General features: G+C 39.6%; 1 protein-coding gene across 2 annotated transcripts; it reads left to right on the forward strand.

Annotated features, from left to right (window-relative positions):
- The first annotated feature begins 296 nt into the window (after positions 1-296).
- parp10 (poly(ADP-ribose) polymerase family member 10) lies at positions 297-24130 on the forward strand. Of its 2 annotated transcripts, none has more exons than XM_028461087.1 (11): positions 297-508; positions 13032-13207; positions 13413-13655; positions 15721-15951; positions 16032-17047; positions 18084-18296; positions 19193-19307; positions 19383-20378; positions 22129-22262; positions 22347-22521; positions 22598-24130. In XM_028461087.1, exons 2-11 carry the CDS (start codon positions 13033-13035, stop codon positions 22897-22899), a joined length of 3600 nt encoding a protein of 1199 aa, XP_028316888.1. In that variant the 5' UTR covers positions 297-508; position 13032; the 3' UTR covers positions 22900-24130. The 2 variants fall into 2 exon arrangements, with proteins under 2 accessions (XP_028316888.1, XP_028316889.1); XM_028461088.1 differs by having other exon boundaries at positions 302-508; positions 16032-16411.
- The last annotated feature ends 278 nt before the right edge of the window (positions 24131-24408 follow it).

The raw sequence follows: 24408 nt of genomic DNA on the forward strand, positions 1-24408 counted from the left end.
TTATTCTTGAACCACAGAGTGTCTGTTTTATGTCAGTTATAATCTGATAATATGTCTTACATATAATAAGATATGGGTTTTAGATTATTAATTTAAAGTTGTTCAAGACATATTATTGCATTGAATTTGCATGATCTCCGTTACTTGTCAGCGCTCGGATGTGCGTGTCCCTTTAAATATTGTCGCCGCAAGGAATTGTGGGTCAGCATTATCTTGTCTCCTTTCTTTGGTAAAGGATGCATCAGTGTTTCCTAGGCTAAAGAAGGTAAAAAAAATAAAAAAAAGCATTGAGCCTTTTTTCCTGAGCCTAAAGAGAACTCGGACGCTCTTTATCACAGCCACCACTTAAACACTTCCGGGGTTGAAGGAACAGTGGATAGGAAAGGAGATAGGAGGGACTATTCGGACACAGCCACCGCCTCTACCGTTGAGGCGTACAAGGAAGTGTTCGTAACATCGCTACCTGCTGGCTGCGACGCTTTTATCTACGTTGGGCTTTATATTTCAGGTAAGCAGACCAACATGTGTTAAGTTATACATTTCTGCATTATCCGCTAAACAAAGTGATTTCGACGAATCCCAGCCTCGGGCAATCGACGCGATTAAGCTCCGAGTTTCACTTTCTATTTAGCGGAAATGCTGCTCACTTTTTTATTTTTATTTATTTATTATATCCTTAAAGCTAACAGTAAGCAATGAGGAAAACGTTTTAACTTAATCTGCTTTTAGTTGGGTTATTTCGGTCATACTTGACCTATTTCTCTAAGAATGTAGTTTTATGGCTCCAATACTCTGGACTTAGTTTAGGCCACAAATGCCTGAAGGCTGGAAGCTTTACATGTCAAGTTACTACCGTGGCTAAGCAGTCAACCACGGAATCGTAGAGCTGCCACAGGGGAAAATATATCTTGAATCACTATATTGCATGTACAATATCGTATAACCAATATATTTGTATTGTACAAACCTGATATTGTATAAACAAAAATGATTATTTTGTACAAACAATATAGTATATTGTACAAACGTGATATAATATTGTCCAGATAGTGGGGGTAGTCGATTTAAGCGTAAGAGTATATATATATAATTTTAAATAAATCTTTATTTAAACTTTTCAATACAGATAGTAGGAACAAGAAGAGTCATTAATACAGAATTACATTCGTCAAGAGCAGAGCCAGAGGGAGTTAAAAATAAATAAATAAAAACTTCCCTAATTCAGGTTGTCAACTAATATTAGACCAATAGGTAACATGGGGTACTGGTGACCTCTCTTTAGAATAAAGAGCAAATGTTACGTCGCAAAACATATAACACCAACTGAGGTTAACTTAGGGTCTAAAGCTGGTAAACAGTCTGGTTTCCCAGTCCCTTTTAAAAGAGTTAAAATACCAGATGGGATGGCATCTTTAACAATTGAAAACTCTTTTGGGGTGATTGGAATGCCAAAAGTGTGAGGGAATTCAGAATAATTCAGCAATGTTCTATTATCATTTAGTAGTTGGGATACTGGACTTATGTTACTGTTGAACCACGTTTTATAAAATAAAGATTTTTTCTTGAACTTAATGGGTTAATTATTCCAGATTAAGCATCTATGTGAGGAGAAATTTTGTTTATATATTAACGACCATACTAAGAGGATTTGTTGGTGGAAATTAGATACATTTATGGGAATTTTTTCTATTTTATAATCACAGAAGTAGAAATTCAAGACTTCCAACCTTAGGGAAAATATTATTGCTAATAGTTTGGTATAAAATTCCATAACGATGTGGGATTTTTTAGGAAAAAAAAGTATTGTTAAGCAGGGCTCGAGACTGCGACCAAAATGGTCGCATATACGAGTATATTTTCAGTGTGCGAGTGAAAATTTTATCTGGATGCATTCGTGCGAGTGTGTATGGATGACATTATTTTGGACGGAGCAGCTGACCGCTCCGTCATATCCCTGTGTATTCTGTGGTTAACTGATGCTGAGATTTCCCTTGGCCCAGAAGGCATCATGGTTACGTGCAGCTTTATCTGCCAATGTGTGTCTTTGTTTACATGTTTTCTGAGTGTTGATTGGCTGGGAAGCCGGGGAAAGGGCGGGCGTAAGCGGGGAAAAGAGTGAATAATTCTGTATAGAATATATTGTACTGTACAGTGTATGACGGTGTAAGATGGTTCTTTGTGTGTTTGATTGTTTATTTTTGGCGTGTTACTACGACCTCATTTAAGCCAGTATAACTGTGATAATGGCCCGAGTCACGTCGTGAGTGTGTGCGTGCCCCCCCCCCCCTCTCCCCCTTGCTGCACAAGGCACCGTGCTAATAATCTACCGGTTGCTATACGTTCAATAAAATAATAATTTACGTCGGGTTTGCTTCGGCTCGGGCCTACAATTTAAGTTAATGGGTCGTGGTCGGGTCGGGCTTTATTTATTTATTCGGTCCGCGAATGGAGCCAGGCATAACGAGCCCTTCACTGAGAGTGCGCTCACATTGAGGGCAGCAGTAAAAAGGAAGAACGTGCCGAGCTCAGTGATAGAGCATACACACTCATCAGAATCAGCATAGAGGGACCAGAACTGATGGACTTTGATGTCAGGACAAATGTTCAGCTGTGGTTCTCTCAGGGAACTACCACCTGCGGCTCTGGGACCTAATGTGGCCCTTTGACTCTTGCAATGGCTCCCTATAGCTTTAAAAAAAACTATTAAAATGAGGAGTTATTTTTTTTACAGAGGCTATTAATGATTAATGACAGATAAAATCAAGATATAACAATTTGTTAACTTAAAATAAATCACGTTGTGCAATGACTTAGCACCTTCCTACTTCATCTCCTTTAACAACTTCTACCCTCAGGCCGGAGGTACAGAAGTGTGAAATGCAGGACCAGCAGACTCAAAAACTCTTTCTTCCCCTCTGCCATTAGACTCCTAAATGAGTGATCGGAGTCTAACAAACTATTCACCCCCACCCCTTCTCCACTGAACTTGCACACCACCTGCATTTGCACTTTAGATGCGCCCATGCACAGCTAACATCCTGTCTTTCTATTATGAAACAGCTTTTTGCACATACCATTGTATATATCGCCTCAACTTTCTGTACAGTTAATATATTTGTATTTTGCACATTAATTGTACAGGTGTATTGTATTTAATGTTCAGGTTTTGTTGAGTAACAGTGTTGCATGCCACTGTTAGTTATTATAGTTCTTATACCTCTTGATTTTATTCTCTTATTACGTAGGCATTCACTGGCGGTCGGCAAAGCAAGAATTTCATTGTACAGGGAAACGTGTTTCTAACTGCACATATGACAATAAACACTTTGAATTGAATCTACAGACCATCAACTTTCCCTGCACCTGTGGCTAACCTTAAGTTTTAAATCCCTGGTAAGATAACTAAAGAGTAAAGGTTACAGACCCCTGAGCAGGGGAAGAGGGTTAGGAGACCCCACTATAACAGCTGGGCCGTCTGACTTGAATTCCATGGGGTGAAGCAATGTAGATGCTAAGTTAGGTATGCTACCTTTAAGTTCATTCAAGTACAGCCTTTCTGCAAAATAAAAAAAACAGAATACATGTAACCTGTTGTTATGCTTTGCTGTTATTTTAAAAAAAAAATTGTTACATCTTCTTTTAAGTTTACATAAAATAGATTACCTGTTATTTCAACCACTGCTTGTTGCAGAAAAACTTAAATGTGTCACTAAAACCTGAAAACATTTAGCAAATATCTCAAGTCATTGTCAATCTTTACTTCATACAAAACTACGGTAAGCCAGTTAAGTCAACTATTCATCAGCATGCGTGGCTATGCTGTACCCCCCACCCCCCTTTCAAAAAAAGGGTGCGACCAAATTCTGCGCTGGTGCGATCAACTGAAAAAGTTGGTCACACCAGTGCTACCACTGGAATAGTTAGTGTAGAGCCCTGATAAGGGTTGTAAAATCAAGAAAGGTTAGACCACAGCATTCAAGTGTTCATATTAAGAGATTTTTTCACATAATGAGTCTTGTTTTTCCAGATAAATTTGCAAAGTAATTTATCAATGGAATTACAGACCTTTTTGCTGACAAACAAGGGGATAGCTGCATATGTACGGGATAAACCTTCTGCCTTTGTCAACAGGGTTTGTCTTTTCAAGGATAAATCTCTCTGCAGCCATTGATCAAGCTTTTTCTTTGTTTTATCACTAATCAAAGTAAAGTTTAGAGAGGATATTTCCTCCACATTTTTCATTATAGTAATCCCTAGATAAGGAATTTTATCTTTGATTGGTATGTTACAAACCTGGGAGGTGTCATTTTCCTTAAGGGAAAAAAGTTCACACTTACTCAGATTTAAGCAGAGTCCAGAAGATGCGGAAATTCTATTGTTTTGATAGCAGTTGGCACTTGGCTGGCATTTTAAAAAAAATAAAATAAAGTAGTATTGTCTGCTAGTTGGGTGAGGATAACTTCTCTGTCTACAATTGAAATTTCTTTTAAAGCACTATTTTTTAATATGGGTGGAGTGTACCTAAAATAAACATGTTGAGAGAGGCAGGGCAGCACTGCCAGATGCCTCTATGCCAGTGTTTCCCAACTAGGGGTACGCGTACCCCTAGGGGTAGGTGAACACATTACAGGGGGTACGTGGAAAAATGAAGAATTTATTTCCAAGATAATAAAAAATATTCTCATTTCATAAAACCGTCAATAAAATATTACGTGTGTTACGTGACTGTTTAAAGGGTACATATTATTATAAAGAAGCTCCTTTTGTAGTAAATGTCATAAACGATATATATAACACAGGCGGGTTAATTATTTTGTTTTGTGTTTATTTATTTATATTACTTATTATTTTGATTTCTTATTTTTTTCTAATTTCAACAATTATTTTTCTTTAACAACAATATAATCATAATATATTAGTATTGATAATACAATATTAATAATAAAAACATTTACTATAATATTATTTATAATATTTATCATTGCCTTGAAGGCAACATCATTTTATGTTTAATTTGAGTTAAATAAGAAGATAATGCCTGAATATGAATTGTGAAATTTATGAAGATGAAATAAATTATGTTCTACTTTTGGAGAATCAATAACACGTATGAGTGAGGGGGTACTCATGGTATGACAAAAAGGCTCAAGGGGTACACAAGATAATAAAGGTTGGGAAGCACTGCTCTATGCAGCTCAAATCTCGGCGATGTCCCATTTTTTAATCTGATAGAGCACAGGTTCCTAACCCCGGTTTGTTGGCAATTTTTTATCGGGTTGCACAGAAGGAATACATAATTTACATTATTTCCGTTGTATTTATTGTCTGAGCCTGAACAATGTTTTATCCAAGACAGCAAATTAACAAAAAAACAAGTGTCTTTGCGCAGGGTAAAAGAGCTATTCAGGTTTACAGAAGAAGAGAAAAACAAAAACAATACAAGGAGTCCTACTTGAAATATGGATTTATTACGACAGGTAGTTCCCACACACTAAGCCCGCAATGGAACCGTCTCATTGCAGAGAAACAAGCTCCCACTGATTTAGCGTTATGGTGAGTTGTATTTTTCATGCACTTTATTTGTTTTTATTGCATATCTTATGTTGAAGGCATATTTACTCTTGATGCTGCTAATAAAGTTGTGAACACAGTGGGTTTGCGTTTATTATTATATTTAGAAAATGACAGTTTTTTTTTTTTTTTTGCCACATCTCAAAGTCCGGCCCGAGAAATTATTGTTCGACATTAAACCGGTGGGGCAAAGAAGGTTGGGAAACACTGTGCTAGAGCTATTACCTTTGGAGTACAATGTTCTGACAACTTTACTGAAAAAAAAATGAAGAATCAATTATATCTAAAACAACCCGAATATTGTTTGAGATATGTCTTTTTCTCATGAACCCTGATTGGACTTCATCAATAATAGGGTCTAAAACATTTTCTAATCGTATTGCAATTATTGAGGCAAAAATTTTGTAGTCTGTTTAGTAAAGAAGTAGGTCATCAATTATCACTAAACAGTGGATCCTTTTTGAGTTTGGAGATTAACGTAATTAAGCCTTGGGTCAGTGAAGGAGGTAGAGAACTTTTTTCAACACTTTCTAAAATTACTTCAATTAGAAAGGGAGCTAAATCTTAGTTTGTCTTTACGCATTTTAAAACCATATTACCCTATTTACTAATGTCAAAATTGTGAAAAACCCTTGGTGCATGGCAATTATATACATCTGCTCACCACAATTAAAACTCTGTCTGTTGTTTATTATTGCAATTGCATAAATTAATATTAATGCTTCAAAGAATAAATAAATTAAAAATATATTAAAATAGGATGCTAAATAAAATGTTTAACCTGACCCCCACACACACATATATATATATATTAGATAATAATGTGCAGGCCTATAACTGACTGGGCTGCTGAAAGAAAGTCCAATCATTTGTCTGTCATCCAAACAACAGCTTCTCTTCCTTCATCACAGTGATGTCTGATCCTGACAGTCTGTTTCACTGTCAGCACTCTGATCTCCCTCTCCTGCACTCTTCTCTATCTCAAAACGGGTTCTCCCTATCCATTGCAGCGTGGATAATTTCTTGTGCGCGCTGCCTATTCCCACATTGAAGTGCCGTAATTCGATTCTACAGTGATGATTATCACAAGTCTTTCCTTATCTAAACACATAAGTTGAATCCTAGACTTCGAGAAATATGTCACAGTTCCAAAGAACAATTCACATCACATTCAGTCATTCACTGATTTATCATTATTTATTCAGTGATTTTTTTATTATTTAGACTGAAATAAATAACAAAATAAAACCTCCATCAGAATAAGGTAAACATGTATAAAACAACACATTTGTACATAACTTTTTGAAGTTATTCAACTGAAACCTTTAATGTTCATCAAGCTAGTGCTTGGGAGTGTTTAGGTTTTTGTATGGTAACAGGAGCTGATCACTCTGTAGTGGCTCAAACTGTGGCTTTATGTTGTACACAGTGTTAAAATAGTTGTACATCAGTCTAAACAGAAGTCTGGACAGAGGTCTGAGGTCTGTCAGTTTAATTTCACTGAGCTGCAGCAGCTAACGTGCACACCTCGGCGCACAGCTCATCAGCCCACGACGCTGCTCCACCCCTCGCAGGTAAAGCAGTGAACAGCACGTGTAAAACTATATTAAATGTGTAGGAGGATGAGTTATTAAAAATGGGTTATATAAATAAGAATATTAATTATAATTATTAATATTACTTTAAATTTTGCGGGGTCCCACTCCTTTTAACAGGAGAAATACAGTTGTGTGCGAAAGTCAGGGCACCCCTTTAAAAACAGCATATTTTATATATTTAAAAAGTTATATTCATATTTACTGTCTCTCTGGTATATGTGAAAAAAAGACAATATTGTCAGGAAACATTAATGCATAGTTACATTTTATTTTATAAATTGAACAAAATTACAAAAATGAAAAACATAATTTTGGCATGTGCAAAAGTCGGGGCACCCTGAGAGTTTCAAAGTGTCAGATTCTTTTTACAAGCTCAGACCTCTACCAGCTCATTGGTCCTGAAGCATGTGTCAACAATTGTCATTAGGGAGTGCCAGCTGGTGCCAATTTGAGGGTTTCTTAAATACGGCGACTCCACAAACCTTGTACAAACACTCAGCAACCATGGGTTCCTCTAAGAAGCTGTGTAAGACAGAAAAAATTAAAGTAATTGATGCCCACAATGTCGGGGAGGGCTACAAGAAGATAGCAAAGCGTTTTCAACTTGCAGTTTCCACAGTGCGAGGCATAATTAAGAGATGGCAGGTGAGGGGAACTGTGGAGGTCAAGAAGAGATCTGGAAGACCAAGGAAACTCTCGGAGAGAACAGCTCATAGTCTGGTCAGAAAGGTAAACCAAAACCCACATTTGACTTCAAAAGACCTCCAGGAAGATTTAGCAGACTCAGGAGTGGTGGTGCACCCTTCCACTGTGCACCGATACTTGCACAAACAAGACCTTCATGGAAGAGTCTGTAGAAAAAAACCTTATCTACGACCTCATCATAAAATACAACGTCAAAAATATGCAACAGAACATCTACAGAAGCCTGATGACTTTTGGAAACAAGTGCTGTGGACTGATGAAGTTAAAATAGAACTCTTTGGCCACAATAAGCAAAGGTATGTTTGGAGAAAAAAAGGAGCAGCACTTCATGAAAAGAACACCTTGCCAACTGTTAAATATGGGGGTGGATCCATCATGCTTTGGGGTTGTGTTGCAGCCAGTGGGACAGGAAACATTGCTCGGGTGGAGGGAAGAATGGATTCAATTAAATACCAGCAAATTCTGGAGGCAAATATCACAGCATCTGTAAAAAAGCTAAAGCTGAAAAGAGGATGGCTTCTACAACAGGATAATGATCCTAAACATACCTCCAAATCCACCATGGACTACTTCAAGAAACGCGGAGGGAGGGAGGAGGGAGGGAGGGAGGGAGGGAGGGAGGGAGGGGGAGAAGGGAGGAGAGAGGGGAGAGAGGAGAGAGGGGAGAGAGGGGGAGAGAGGGGAGAGAGGAGAGAGAGGGGGAGAGAGGGGAGAGAGAGAGAGAGAGAGAGAGAGAGAGAGAGAGAGAGAGAGAGAGAGAGAGGAGAGAGAGAGAGAGAGAGAGAGAGAGAGAGAGAGAGAGAGAGAGAGAGAGAGAGAGAGAGAGAGAGAGTTCATTTACATGAGCACATCTCCAAACTGCAGTGTGTGGTTTTTCACTGAACTGACTTAAAACACCAAACCTGCTGGAATGAGTCCAAATCTCCTGCTGCTTTGTAATAGTTAAAGTTCAATGAGAAGTCTGGATTACATCATATTAACACACACAGTGACAGGTTCAACAATAAAACCTTCCTCCTCCGGCTAAAATACACCGCCATCTTGGCCTGCCCTAAAGCAAAGTTTTAAAGCTGGCATTTTGTCTTGTGTCGGCATGTGTACTTAAAACCCAGGATAAAAGACTGCTTAGTAAAAACCTCTCCACATTTGGTAAAAACAGTTTCTAAAAACAGAAACAAGGGTAACCTAGTATTCTGTCCATTTGATTTTGTCAAATGTTGATGTTTGGCGCCAGTGAATCGATAAAGTATCGCTAGACTAAAACATTGCGATATATTGTCGTATCGAGATATTGTCACACTCCCAGTTATGGGGTTATTGCAGATTTTCCTATCATTTGGTGTGCATAAGAGATTTCAAGAATGTAGTGGTTGATTGATGGCAAAATGTCGATGTGTATAAGACTCTGACCTGCCCAGCTGGGAAGGTCCAGACAGGTCCCCAGCTGGGGAGGATCCAGTACAGAGAGTTTACCTGGGCCCTCCTCTCCTTCCTCAGCAGGTTCCACACTCTAAAAATACTTTTATAAAAAGCAGGCAGAGGAGATGTGCTCATGTTTGGTATGTTCATTAAAAACAAATTAAAATCATGACCCAGGCCTTTAAAAGCCTGCAGAATGCAGCGGGACAGGGATCTCCACAAGTGTCCTTTGGTCTCGTCAGTAATCTCTGGATAAACTGGAGGCGGAAAGCCGCACCCCTGCTGGCCAGATGGACCAGGCCTTGCCCCCCTCCACTTTAGGCAAAAAAAGACACTTTTTGGGACCCATTGTAACTTATCCCAAATAAAATCAACTAAAACTACCTGAATTTTAGACAGGAGAGAAGCTGGAGGATCGATACAGGCCAGCCGGTGCCACAGAGAAGACGAGACCAGGTTATTTGCTATCAAGGATCAGCCTCTATATGACATTTTTGGGAGTAGCGACCTCCACTTACCCCGCCGAACTTTGACCTGCTCAGAGACATTGTCCCAGTTTTTATTTGTGCTGGTTTCATCCCCCCAGGAAGACTCCGAGGTACCTGAAACCCCCTCTTTTCCACTGTAGGCCACCGGGCAGCCGAGCTGCTTCCCCAGCTCTTCTACCGCCATCAGAGCCTCGTTTTCCCTCAGTTCACTCTCGCAGATGAAAAAGACCCTAAATCCTTCACAGTGTCAGTTAAAATGTCAATATCGCTTTGTGAATTAACTAAAACAATGAGATCGTCAGCATACACAGACAGTTTAAAAGACACAGGACATTGGGGAAAACAGTCATCTGTAAGTTCAGCTCTAAGGCTGTGTAGCAGAGGCTCATTGGCTATTGAATACAACATCCCAGAGAGAGAGAGCAGCCCTGCCTTACCCCTCTCTTGATCTCAAATGGTGCGCTCAGCCTGCCGTATATTTTCAGAACACTCTCAATGTCACTATAGAGAACCCGGACCATGGCTATGAAACCTGGGCTGAACTCAAAATCAGCCAGAGTCTGCCACAGGTACTGATGTTCAACCCGGTCAAAAGCCTTTTCCTGGTCTATTGAAATCAGACCAGGAACAGGGCCCTGGTAAAATTCCAATAGGCGCTCTTTAAACAGATGTTTTTAATAAAAAAAACACGACATCAATCTCACGGTTCTTAACACAGTCACTTAAAATGTTCAAAAATGCCACCCTGTCCACCGTGTTAGTGGGTGAATTGACATTTAAAAACACAACTTTCACATTTTCAAAGACAGCTTTAACTGTCAATAAAACACACGGAATGACTTCATCAACAGTAAGAGAGAAAGGTTAAAAGTGCTGAGCAAATAAAATACCCACTCCTCCACTCAGACTGGACTTGTGGCTTAAAATCACCTCCTTTTTAAAAGCCCTCTTCCAGTCACTTTCATTGTCTGTGGTGCTGTGAGTTTCTTGAACAAACAAGACATCAGGTCTGCATGTCTCCATCAGTTTAAAAAGAGCGACTCGTTTAAAATCAGACCTGGCCTTGTTCAGGTTTAAGTTGCTGATATTAAAATCACACATGGATAAAAAAGAAACAACAGTAAGAAGAGCAGTCAGTAAAAGCAAAAAAATCTAAGAATCATCTTCATCATTGATGATCTGATTATTCACCCTAAGAACTAATTTTTTCAGTTTGTATATCTCTGCCCCTGTTAAACCCCCCCCCCTCACCGCTCTTCCTGGGGAGCGGCCTGGTTTAAGTTGCTGATATTAAAATCACACATGGATAAAAAAGAAACAACAGTAAGAAGAGCAGTCAGTAAAAGCAAAAAAATCTAAGAATCATCTTCATCATTGATGATCTGATTTTTCACCCTAAGAACTAATTTTTTCAGTTTGTATATCTCTGCCCCTGTTAAACCCCCCCCCTCACCGCTCTTCCTGGGGAGCGGCCTGGCTGACCTAACGAATAAATGCAGGTTGGGGAAGATATCCTCCTCGCTAGGCAGCCTGGCGCCTTTAGTCTGCTCCAGGAAAGTTTGTATCTGTTCTGGAGAGTAGACAGACTGAGAGTCCTCCTGAGTCAGAGGGAAATCACTCTCTGACTCTGTGGACATCTTCACACTCATTTTCTTCATTTTATTACTCTTTTATCTGATGAAAGCATTTTTATTTTCTGAGACACTTTGAGGAGATCATCATCCGACATATTCTCCTCCATCATTTCCTGATAGTCACACTGCTCATTCACATCTGCCATCATGGCTTCACTTTTTTCCTCAAAAGACACCACAGAAACCACGGGGACCGGTGCCGTGTGAGGAACCCCCTTGACAGACGGCTCCACTGGAGCAGTAAAGAAACCCGGCCTCACAGCAGCAACTGGAGTGCCCCACACGGTAACCGGGGCAGAGGCGGCATGCCTCAGGCAGATCCCCGCTCGGAGCCACCGTAGCGGCGGGCGGATCCCCGCTCGGAGCCACCGTAGCGGCGGGCGGATCCCCGCTCGGAGCCGCTGCAGCGGCGGGCGGATCCCCGCCCGGAGCCGCTGCATCAACCCGCTGCACTCCGCCTTTTTCACAACAAATGATAAAGAAACAACAAAAAAATTTGCTTCAAACCTACAAAAAGTTGAAACACAATCAGAAATGCTCTCAGCTCCTTACCCACACACCTTTTCAGAGAGAGAGAGAGAGAACCTATAAGCTATATAATTTAAGTTTGTAACTTGATTACATATTTATTTTATATGCAAAAGACACATTTTATATGGGAGATTAAAGTCGGCTCAAAGTCAGGATTGAGAAGTTAGAAAAGCCAAAAAATGTTATAGGTTATGTTATAAACATAAACTTTGAAGTTATTCTCTGGTTGCATGTAGTTTTGTGTTTTTATGTGTTATAAAAATAAATATGTCCATATTGGATCGGAATTGTTAAAATCTAAATCTTAAGAATCGTATCGGGAGCCTAAAAATCCATATTGGGACAAAACTAATTACAGGCTAATTTTTTCCTCTTATTTATGCAGACATAAATGATCACATCTTTTGGGGGGGGGGAATCTGCAGGATTGCAGTCCTCCCAGACAAGCTATGGGCATCCTGATTCCTTAAGGCTCTAACGTACTGGAGTGGACTGGAGCAGATTATCCTCACTTCTCAGAGCTTTCATACTTGAGCGCTCCACCACATAGTAGTTCCAGCTATTATTTTGTCTTCTTTTTGAACCGTAGCCTATGTTAAGTTGAGGTTTTGTTTATTCAGACTGGCAGTTGACAGTCGAAATATGTCGGGAGATAAAACATTCCTGAAAAACCTTGTCTGAAATTAATAAACGAAACCTCAAAATACCGCCACAGAGTAGTTTTCAGTACAATCTTACATTTCCCACAACCCTTGGCACCTCTCTGTAATCCTTGTACTCCTTCTTGGACGTGTTTTAAGGTGTCGGTTCTTTCGTAGCTCATCTGCCAGTCACTCCTCTTAGCTCATCTTCTTCTCTCCTGCTCTGTTTTGCCATGCGGATGAAATGCAGGTTGGCATTACACAATGCTGGTCGATGTGAAAAATACATGCAGAGCAGTGTTTTGTGACACCACGGACACGTGGTCGTGAAATCTGAGCTTTGTACTTAATTGGGCTGGAGGAGTCCTTGAGGGGTCCTCTCTGCGGATGTCCACCCAAGTATGTTTGAGCCTTTACTGTGTGCGTGTGTGTTTTTCTTTCCAGAATGGCTGCTGAAAGCCTGGAGGAGAGGATGGTGGAGGTTCTGGGACTGCCTGAGGAGTTGGATGAGGAGTTGTTGTGGCTGTTTTTTGAAAATAGGCGGCGCTCGGGTGGTGGCACACTTGAGTCTGTAAAGAAGAATGGCCACCGTGCTATACTGGTTTTCAGTGCAGCTGAAGGTAAGTTGGCTTCAGTATGCTTCAGGAATATTCTACCTGTTGATTGTGATTTTCATTTTCGAACTTGTCATATTAAATTCACCAGAATAATTACAAGACAGAGAAATCACTTAAAGTAAATATGTGATCATCTGCTGTGTTGGAATTGGTTGAATTTGCCCATAATATATTAAGTCTGCATGATATTTTTCCATCCCTTTGATAGATGCTTCCAGAGTGCTGTCCAAACAGCCTCACAATCTGTGTAATTGTGAGCTCAGAGTCAGAAAGCCAGTCACAAAGGACCAACACAGACTGCTGCTGCAAGGGGTCAGTCCCAACACCAGTATGGAGATGATCGAGCTGTACGTGGAGAACATGTTGGGCCTCAACGTACAGGAATACATTCTGAATCCCTCTCCAGATCGAGACGTCATTCTCATTCAGCTCAATCAACCACTTTCAAAAGGTCTGATATTCTGTTTCTGACAAGGAGAGTGTTGGTTTCCTTCAGTTCCCTCATTTTATGCAAATGAGTCATTGTTAGGCAATTTCACGCCCGTATTTTGACCCACACGGCGCACCTAGAGGCAGAGTTGTGTAAATTATTCAAGGTGTGGTGAGAAGGTGTGTTCTCAGAGGAGATTCTGCCCACTTCATTGGCCATGGTTCACTGAGATAAACGTACTTGAGAGGAGAGTTGGAAAGGGACTGTCAGTTTTCCATGCACAGTTGAAGCTCATTCAGCCACCTCACAAAGTTCGCATGGGTCCCGAGAAACCAGCTGTGTGGCCCGAACCAGTGTGCGACCCATGGCACCAGCTGTGCGCGTCATGCCAAAGTGTGTGTAGCCGCTGTGTGGATTGTGCGCATGAGATGAGCACAGTCGGTGATATGTCTATTCTCTGTGCGGAGTTGAGCTGTTAGGAAGGGCAGCTGTGTGTGTTCTCTGTGTGTTGCAGTGAGTACAGCATTGGGTGTCGGTGTACGTGTCTTTCTGACTTGGAGTGGCTCGGCCAAACAGGCCGAGGACTAGTACCGACTCGGGACACAGTGAGACCTGTAATGTTGACTCTCAAGCAATAATCAATCCTTCACGTTGTCTTTTCATTTACTGTTTTATCTTATTCACTTCTGCAGCCAGCCTTCACTGTGAGCTCTTACACACAACCTCCTGCAGTGGTCATGCGTAAACTTAAACCTGATATATAGTTCCGCGTCAAGTCGACACCGTAGTCGCACGTAGCTCTCTATGTAGATGTAGACTCCAACACCGTAACCTGAGGTGCGCCTACCAAGAACGTAAGGGCTGTGATTGGTCCGCTCCAAACCTCAGCCCCGGTCGTTGTTTTTACTTTTTTGCAGAGCGGCACAAGAGTTGTTTCTACAGTCGCGACAGTGCGCTCGATACACTTTTATACACTCTTATACTTTGTTTGCATGTTGCATGCATTTAAATTGAAAACTTAAGCACTCGTGTTGTTTTCATGTTTGTGTCCAACAATACATACATGGTTAGGGAGTTAAGGAATAATCCGGAAATAAATTACATTTTAAGATGCCTAAAACACATAAAACATTGTTTTATGTGACCGCAAGATAAGCAATGGCTATTTAATGCTGCTCTGTAACCACACACAGCCGCAACCCCCAAGCCGTAGGGTGGCCAGTTGCATAGCGATGTGTTCCCTCGATGCAGAAGTACAGTTGAACAACTTCTGCGTCACGTCGACTGCGTAGGTCTTGATGCAGAAGAATATACCAAGCTTTAACGTAATACTGTAAGTCATTGAATCTGTAAACATCAGAGGGAAACTACTTGAACACTACAGGCTGACACAGCCACAATCAAATATTACGCTGCGCAATATTACGAGCCCTCTGTGGTAAAACGGAGATGTTTAAAAACCTGTTTATGCAGATGAACACTAGTATTATATATGCAATCTGCACTGGACCCTGCCTGCAATCTCAATCGCTGTTTTCCATGGAGAAAAGTTCATATTCTAATCTCTGATCGTAGAGCATGGTGCGCCGTTCTGTCCTCCAACTGTGACTGTCTCTACAGCATGATTGATTTGTAGGGACAACAAGAGGAGATGATAACAAAAGTCAAATCTTTGGAACAAATGTGTTGGAAGCTTAAAGAGTGAATTAGTTATGAACAATACCTCATCATGTGAAGGTTTGCTCTTTTTTTAGATTGGCATTTATATGGAAAATTCCAGGCTTGTGACAAATGTTTGGATGGTTTTAATGCTGATTATGTGTTAACTTGGTTTTGGTGTAACAGTTAAAGAAGCAGGCTGGGGTCCCTGGTTTGAATCCAAGCTTAGCCATTATTGTGGGATGTTAAGCAAGTCCCTTAACTCTAAATGCTTGTTTTGTACTGTACATCGCTTTTGATAAAAGCATCTGCAAAATGAAATCTTGAAACTAACTTGCATGCATATCCTACCTGACATCTGAAGCTAATTTGTAAAACCTGCTAAATATCATTTTAATTTAATGTGTTTAATATTTCTGGTTCGCAGATTTTCAAACCGTGAGTACAAAGATTTCTAGGCGCACTCTTGATGGGACTCGGGTAACCCTTGAAGAGGTTGAGCACACGGATTCTGTCTTAGTGGAAAACCTGCCCCCCAGTACCTGTCCAGACTTTCTCACCTTGTACTTTGAGGGCAGTCGAGGAGGCAACCAGAGAGTAAATGAGGTCACAATGCTGTCTGAAGCTACAGCTAAGGTCTCCTTTGTAAACTTTGAATGTAAGCTTACGTATTTTCAACCTTGATTTTGCCTCTTTAAAATGCTGCGATCAACATTAAATATACATGTCTTTGTGCAGCTGTAGACTGTATCCTGGATATGTCACACAAATTGGAAGGTGTTGATCTGTTGGTGAAACCCTACTTCGGCTTTCTTCTACCGAAACAACTTCCAACATCAGAACAATGTGAAAAAGAGATCCAAGATGATACTGTGATGAATTCTGTGCATCCCAATGACTTCCAAACAGAAGTCTCTCATTCAACTGAAACCAGTTACTGTGCTCGAGATCAAAAGGCAGTGGAGGTCCTTGGTGCCTTTGAGGTTGTAGATGAGGTGACGCAAGACATTATAGAAGAAACTGTTGATACTGATGCACAACAAAGCCATAATGCTATCACCAACCCAGCAGAGCAATCTTTGGATCCCTGCTGCACTGTTCAGCAGGACCTGAAGGAAGTGAGTCTCAATATTGCTATCAAGATAAAAGATAATGGTGTGCACAGTACACAATCTGAACAAAAAACTGTCAAGCAACTTGCAAACATTCCTCCGGACTTTGTTGAAAACATGGTATCAGTCATTTTAAATGTTAAGCCAGAGATGCTTCATTTCCTAACACAAACAGATGTAAAGGAATGGTTTATAGAGAATATGGATCAAAGCTGTTCACCCACCACATACACTGTATTAGACTCTAGTCTTGTGGTGACGGCTCCATCTAAGGATGCAGCGCAGCAAGCATGTTGGTTTTTGGACTCCCAAGCATGTCACTTCAGTGTGCCTGTGGAAGCAGAGTGCCAGTACATACTGTACTGCAGTGAGTGGACTGAGTTCCTGCACACCCTCAGCTGCTGCTCTGTGACTGTCTCTGAACAAGGAGAAAATCTTCTGATCTGGACTTTGAAAGAAAAGGAGAATGAAAATCAGGCTGCAATTCAGAACTTTCTGACCATGCCCATTGAGAGGGAGATGGTTATTCCCATGGAGCCGGGCATGCTCAAGTACATCCAGACACACTGTCACCAGCTCCTAGCTGACATGGCGCAGGTGTCTATTTTTCCGCTAGAGGGTGATTACGTTCACGGGTTAAAGGTGAGCGGTTTCAGTGTCACAATATTTATACACATTTTAGTGTCATACCAGCATTGTCAACAGCAGTTTTCTAAACTATGGGAAATATTTATCTTCATTGTGTAAAAACAAAATTCGTAAATCGTGTTTATACATTATTGTTGCGCAACCTTTGGATAGGGAATTTTGATGAAAACGGGAGCCAAAGAAAGATTTGATACTTGCCAAAATAAAACATTTAAATAGTTAGTAGTAGGGAGCTATTTGTTAGCTGCTCTAGTACTGGCATAGAAAGGATAGATATATCAGAAGTTAAAAGCTGAAATAGGTAATATTGTATAGATAAAGCCCCTTATACAATTGAAATCCAATGATCAAAAACATTCAAGTGCCTCTAGAAACAACTTTGATTTTCTCAGAATCCTAATAGAATCAGAATCCAAAGGTTTTGACAAATGGCAGCATTCTGTTGTGGTCCTGTTTATATTCACACTTGTTATTTTTAATTATTAATTCAAGAATATATTGATTTGCTTCCTCTGATAACGCCTTTAAAATTTTATGTTGTACAGCCACTCTGCTCTCTCACATGGGCACAAAAACCTATTTAAATCAGCCTGTCTCCACTACTTTTGCCTGTCAACTCTACAGGCAATTGTGGTAAATCACCTGCAACAGCTGAACAAATGGCCAAGTCAACAAACTTTAATTACGTTAAAGTTTGCTGTACATAAAAAACAAAGTAGCACTTCTATGAATTCACAGAATAGCACATAGCCTGTATTTTGTGTGATATTTAACTCCATCAATACTTACTTTTTCAGCTAACAGCAGGTTTGGTAAAGGTGAGGGTGAAGGCATGCGGTCAAGCTTCTGCATTATTTTTGGGAACAATGTTGTAGTTCGATGCACGGCCACAAATCTATACATTGTGGAAGATGTACAGTAGTTTAGGGAAAATTATTGTATGCTTAACTGCATTACTTTAAAGATATTTAGTAATGTTGCATAAAACATAAGCTTTACACTGTTGCTTACTAACGACTGAATTTCACAGATCCACGGCCTCGCTGTTGCTTGTCAAACCGCAGAGGAGCTGCTGCAAGGTGTGGTTTCATCCATCTTATCCCGCACCATCACTGTAAATGCTCCTGGAGTGACTCGCTTTTTAAGAGAAAAGGAATGTGAGAGCATTCTGAAAGAGATGGAGACCAAGTTTCAAGTTTCCATCACATTGCAGCATGAACCATGGGAGCCTCTAAATAACTTGGTAACATCAGTTTACAACAAAGTTGACATTTTTTCATAAATGTCTTTATATCTAAAGCCTCAACATAAACCATTCTTCTTTAATCCTGTTACTTACTGTAGGCTAACAGGTTGTCAGTCATCTTTATTGACTGTGTAGCTCCAAGCCATGTGAAATAATTGGCACTTACATGGAACATAGTTTTGTTTAAAATGTTCAAATATGTCAATTATTTTTACGGTCAATGCGGTGGAAGGTATTATTGTTGACTGAGTTTTCACTCATGAAAGTTTTGAAATTTTTTCCAGATTGTCTGCTGCTTGCCAGAAAAATGTAGGTTGTAAATGTATATTGATGGTGTAACGGATTGTAAATCCAGTATAATCTCTTTAATACTGACTAGATTCCAGGCAATGGCGGAGAGCTGGGAATTCTTTATGAAGCACCTCAATAGGTGATATTTTGCTCTCTAGTATTGAAAGTTTCTGGTTGATCGTGTCAAGAATATCACGTATCTCAGATGAAAATGGCTTTGGGGATGGTGGGGGTGATATGTCTGAGTAAGAGAGTGGGTCTGGTATACATTTATGAATATACATTTTTACCAGTAATTTGGCTTCACCGGTAGCTAATGTGTTTTTCTTGTTCATGGTGCAGAGTCTGTGGTAATATTCATTGATATAATACTCCAGGTGGTCTGTGTTGTACTGTTTTGTAGTGCAACGACAGAAGAAGTTAAGTATGATTGAGTCAAAACTATTGCTCTTTAGACAAACGGACACCAAACCTCATGTAGCGGGCTTAAATTCTCCTTCCTGGTCCTCTTTCCTCTTCCTCCTAGTTTTGAGAGCAATATAACCCTTAAAACTATTACAAATCAACAACACTATACTAATATTTTAACGTTATCATCACAGGATTTTTTTGATATGGCTTGGAAGATGATGACTCAGGAAAACTTCCAGAAGGTGTCTTCACCGGAACATAGAAGTGCTTCTGTTCACAATGTTTCCAAAGGAGCTCCAGACAAAGGTAGCATTTTTTGCTGACTTCATTGCGTCTTCATCAGTCTGTGCAGCCTCACACTTTCTGTTTTCCATTTTGTAGGCCTGTTGGAGGAGGCAAAGAAAATTGTCCTAACTATTAATGAAAACCAAAAGAAGTGTGTGTCCTCCTCAGAGCACTCGAATGACATAGATGACCTAGACCTGTACACAGCAGATTCACCCACTGGCCCGATTGCTCAGGCAGACATTGATGTAATTGAAGATTCTCTGCTTCTTGCTAAGGATAGTTCTGCCAGTGGTTCAACATCGCTGAGAGATGGAGGCCCCAACCTTTCTTGTTACCTAGACGAAGAAGTGCAGCTTTCTCTAGCTATCCAGTACTCTTTAGATTCAAGCAACTGGTCTCAAGATGATGAAGATGAGCAGCTGCAAAAAGCCTTGGATCTGTCTAATAAGATGTCTCAATGTGACAGTGTTTCTGTGAAGAACTTCGAGGAAAACCTGCTGCAGGACAACATCAGCTCACGTTTCAACAATGCAGTTTGTGCAGCCAATGTTGTCAAGTTAGTTGTGTTCGCAGGATACAGTTCAGACCTGTCTCGGGTGGACATTGCCTTTAGGAAAAAAGTTGACCTGAGGCAAATTTCAGAGAAAATAGAACACAGGAATATTAATAAAATGAGCAAGTACCACTGGAAGTGTGTGGAGGTTCTCAAAAGGATACATGCTGTCGAGATTCAGGTTACTGGCCTTATACTGACTGTCTCTGGGTTTGCTGACTATGTTTCCGAAGCAATGCTGGATGTAAAGCGGCTGGTAGATCAAATCTCAACATCTATCCCTGACAAGGAAATTCTAAGGACAATTCAGTGGGAGCGACGAGAGTCTGCCACCTCACACATGAGTTTGTATTCAGCAGATGCCACGTTGTTTATTGAAAAGGCATGGAAAATTAAACTAGACAAGGTCAATATCCAGCTAAACAATCAGCCACATGTTATCAACTTTGAGAGGATGCAGGAAATCAATGTAGCTTCGGGGAAGACTGTGGAGATCTCTAGAAAGGAGCTGGACCAGCTCAATGAAGAAGTGCCAGGTAATTAAATTTAAATAGTGTACTGTTGGGATGCAGTTTGGTGTATAGAGGTCCACAAAACAGAAATTTGGTCAAATTCCATATTCAAAATGTATTCAAAAATAGCTTCAGATTTGCCAGTATTGCTGAAGAATAATAAAAATGTATTCATACGGTATTTGTCACAAACATAAGTCAAAAAGTCCAATAAGTAAACAAATTATAGGGTTGTACAGAAATTTAAATTCTTGGCCAAAATGGAAAACAAAAATTAGAAAATCAAGACCAAAATCTGTAAATTATTTTGCCAATTTTTAATAACATTGCATTTATGTCTATGTCTGTGCACTAACCTCATTAATATCAAGGTATTGCAGTTGCATAAATTAATATTCATGCTTCAAAGAATAATAAATTAAAAATATATATATTTATTTAACACTTACATTCGAACAATGCACGATATTTAAAACCATTTAAAAATATAAAATTAAATGTTTAACTTGACCCCACTCATGTATACATCAAATAATAATGTTCATGCCCAAAACTGACTGGGCTGCTGAAAGGGTCAACCTGTTTTTTAGGGCTGATACCAATTAATAAAGGGAACCGATAACCAATATTTTTACAACAGATGAGCATTTGCTGTTAAAATTTGAATTTTGGTTAAAACATTTACAAAGAAACACCTGGAATTAAATTGAATACAGTATATTGTTTTGTTTGTACACTGATCTATGATAACAATAAAAAAACCTTAAACTAAGAGTATAAGAGCCAAATGTGCATGTTTTGAAATAAAGAAAATTATAGGCTATCCTTCGAAAACTTTCAGCAATTGTTGGTTGCTTCTTACTAATGTTCTCTCATAAATACACTAAGTGCATTTAAAGAATAACTAAACTTTCTGCTGAATGCGATGATGTTAATAAGGCTGCATGATTATGGCCAAAATTATAATCACGATTATTTTTTGATTTTTACAAACAATATGTGAACTCCCTTCTGTATAACTCCCACATCATTCATTTATTTCACTTCTCTCTCTTCTCCAAACTGTTAACATGATCAGTGATGGCTGCACACCTGACTGCTTTGTTTCACCTGTGCATACATTGTCACGATACAACCTTACCGGTGACATGACGCTTCTGAGCGCTGACAGGTGTGAGACAGAGCACCATCAGCTGTGTTTATGTAGTGCATTAGTGCAGGTTGTGGGATCGTGTGATTATGGGTTATTTTGAATTATTACTAATTACGTTTCTGCAAGGTTTGTTTAGGATTTCCTTTGGGAAATATAGGAAGTGGGATCACATATAGGACGTGGCAGCGCAACTGTTAGTGACAGGGCAGCGAAACACTGCAGTCCTGCCTTAACCACGTCTCTTTACTCACAAAGTAAATAGTAGCAGGGGCAGAAGGAGGGTCAGTAGGAGTTATTCTGCTTATGACATAAACTGAGCCAACTCAAACTTGGTTGTCTGAACACACATTTCACAAAATGTATAATCTGATAATGAGACTAAAAAGACACACATTACTGTTCGAAAACCATTGAAAAGTAAAATAAATAAATAATAGTAAAAATAAAAAAGATTTGTCCCCACCCTTACCTGAGCTGTCACGATAAAAAGGGCCAAAATTAATTAAGAAAAAATGTTGTGCTGTAAAGGATTCATCTCAGCATTTTAGAATGATAAATATTTTTTTGTACAGTTGGACGTTCAATATGTAAAAACATAACTGAGTGAATCTTCATCCACAGAAGGAGAGTACTCCCTGCTCTCCAATTTTCCTGAAGCTATTAAATTGGACGTGGTCTCTGATGAATTTCAGAACGTGGTAAAGAATTTTTATTCAACCCTTCATGAATACAACAACAGAATCCGAATTGTACAGGTAAAACACACAAAGAGCATATTTTTTCTACCTGTTCCTCTGATGTATTCCAAGTAATGTGTATTAAGTATTTTATTTCCCCAGGTGGAAAAGCTATCCAACAGACTGCTGTACAATCAGTACAATTTAAAGAAGGCTAGTATAAAGAAGAATGCCTCTTACCCTGAGATTGAGCGAACTCTCTACCATGGAACTAGTGAGACATGTGTGAAAGAAATTTGCACACATGGATTTAACAGAAGTTTCTGTGGAAAGAATGGTAAGTTTGAATTCTGGCTTCTCCTGTGACTTTAAGTGCTGTTTTTTGCTTCTAATGGTCTGATCTCTCCACAAAGCCACTGTCTACGGTCAGGGGGTGTATTTTGCCGTCGATTCTGCTCTGTCTGTCCAGGACAAGTACTCGCCCCCCAACAACAATGGGTACAAGTTTGTCTTGGTGTCAAAGGTTTTGACTGGAGACTATACCAAAGGCTGCCATTCCATGAAGACAGCGCCACTGAAAGAGACTGGCATTATTCCTCTCAGATACGACAGCGTGACAGATGAAATCAACAAGCCAACATTGTTCGTCATCTTCAATGACACGCAGGCTTTCCCTGAGTACCTCATCACATGCCAGAGAATATTCATGAGCTAGAATATAGCAACGTTTGGAGACTTTCATTTTAGTGCAAATAGTTCTGGGGACACAATCTAGCATGTTATGAATATTGTAGCCCTCTCTTGGCAAGATGATTCAAAGTGATGAGTTGCTGCTTTGTTGGAATTTCAAATGTTAATAAGCCTTTTCTCACTCTGGAACTGCGCATGCAAGACCTGGGGAGTCATAGGTTGAGAGATATAAAAATGTAAACAAGCTTGTTTACTCTTGTGATATTTCCAACCTAACAGCATTTGTATTGTTATTCTAGGGATTGTTAGTGTTTTGTTAGTGTTCATATTATTAATATTACACATTCTGACTTGAGGTGACCAGGGTTTTCTGCTGATGTCACTTTCGGCCAATCCAAGCTCCAGCTCAGCAGCAGTATGGAAGCAAGGGCAGTCCCATCGCTTCCGCACAGGTTAACCCTGGTTGACAAAAACACCGACTGCCTGGGTCTCCAGCGGGAGTAATTTGGACTCTACCGACTTCTAGCACTTTTGTAAAATCGATGTGAGAAGCAATCCACTGTATTTTCTCTATTTACCTTTATTGTTGTTTTTTTTTTTTTTTTTTTTGAACTTTTGTAGTTGTAAAGTTTTTTTGAATTTTTGAAAAGTGCTTATAAATAAAATGTATTATTATTGATCGTAAAGCGAGATTTCCAAGTGTGAAAAGGACAGTGAGTTCTCACTTTGATTATTTTTTATTAAGCTAGTGCACAAGATGGACAGGACGACAAGTGAAACTGTACTGTTAAGCTGATTGATCACTGTTGAAAAGCCAGGAAACCCCTGATTTTTCATGTGCAGCTTTAGCATTGGCATTTCTACCTTGGAGACTGACACCACTTGTCTGGAATTTTTTTCAAAGAATCAATGCTCCAACGGGGAAAGAATGATCTAAATCTGTGTCAGACTTGCTGTTTACACCATCAGCTATGGCGAGTTTATACCTAATGCTTAAGAACTGAATCAGAGCGAGAGTAGTGAAAAGACTTTTTATCCATTATCTTTTCCCCCAAACATGTTGTTTTTGAAGTCAGAGTTTTTCTTGTTTTATGTTTTGGATCTAATTTGTTCTCCTCAGTTTACATTTAATTTGGATATGTCTAGGCTGACTGTGTGAAATTTATTATTGCTATAGCTTTAGGTAGATTTCAACTACTCTCAACTATTTAACATGCGGATAAAGGAAATGTTGCCAATAAATATCTGTAATTATGTTTTGTATTTACATTTGTTATAGCAGGGTTTTTCTAAATGTGGGATGTGCCATCTCTAGGTAAATGTAGAAGAAGATATGTGTTAAAGGAGCAGTATTATGCTATTTTTCACCCATCTCCATTTATTCTTAGAATCTTAACAACATAGTATTTATTTGAGGTTTATTTTCCCCAAACTGTTTTTATGTCCCATGAGGGCCTCAAGACACCCCTGAAGCTCGAAACAACTAACCTTCCCCAGATCTCACTTCCCCTGATGGAAGACAGCTGCATGGGTG

This window comes from Gouania willdenowi, chromosome 11, assembly GCF_900634775.1.
Source record: "Gouania willdenowi chromosome 11, fGouWil2.1, whole genome shotgun sequence".
Lineage (NCBI taxonomy): Eukaryota > Metazoa > Chordata > Actinopteri > Blenniiformes > Gobiesocidae > Gouania > Gouania willdenowi.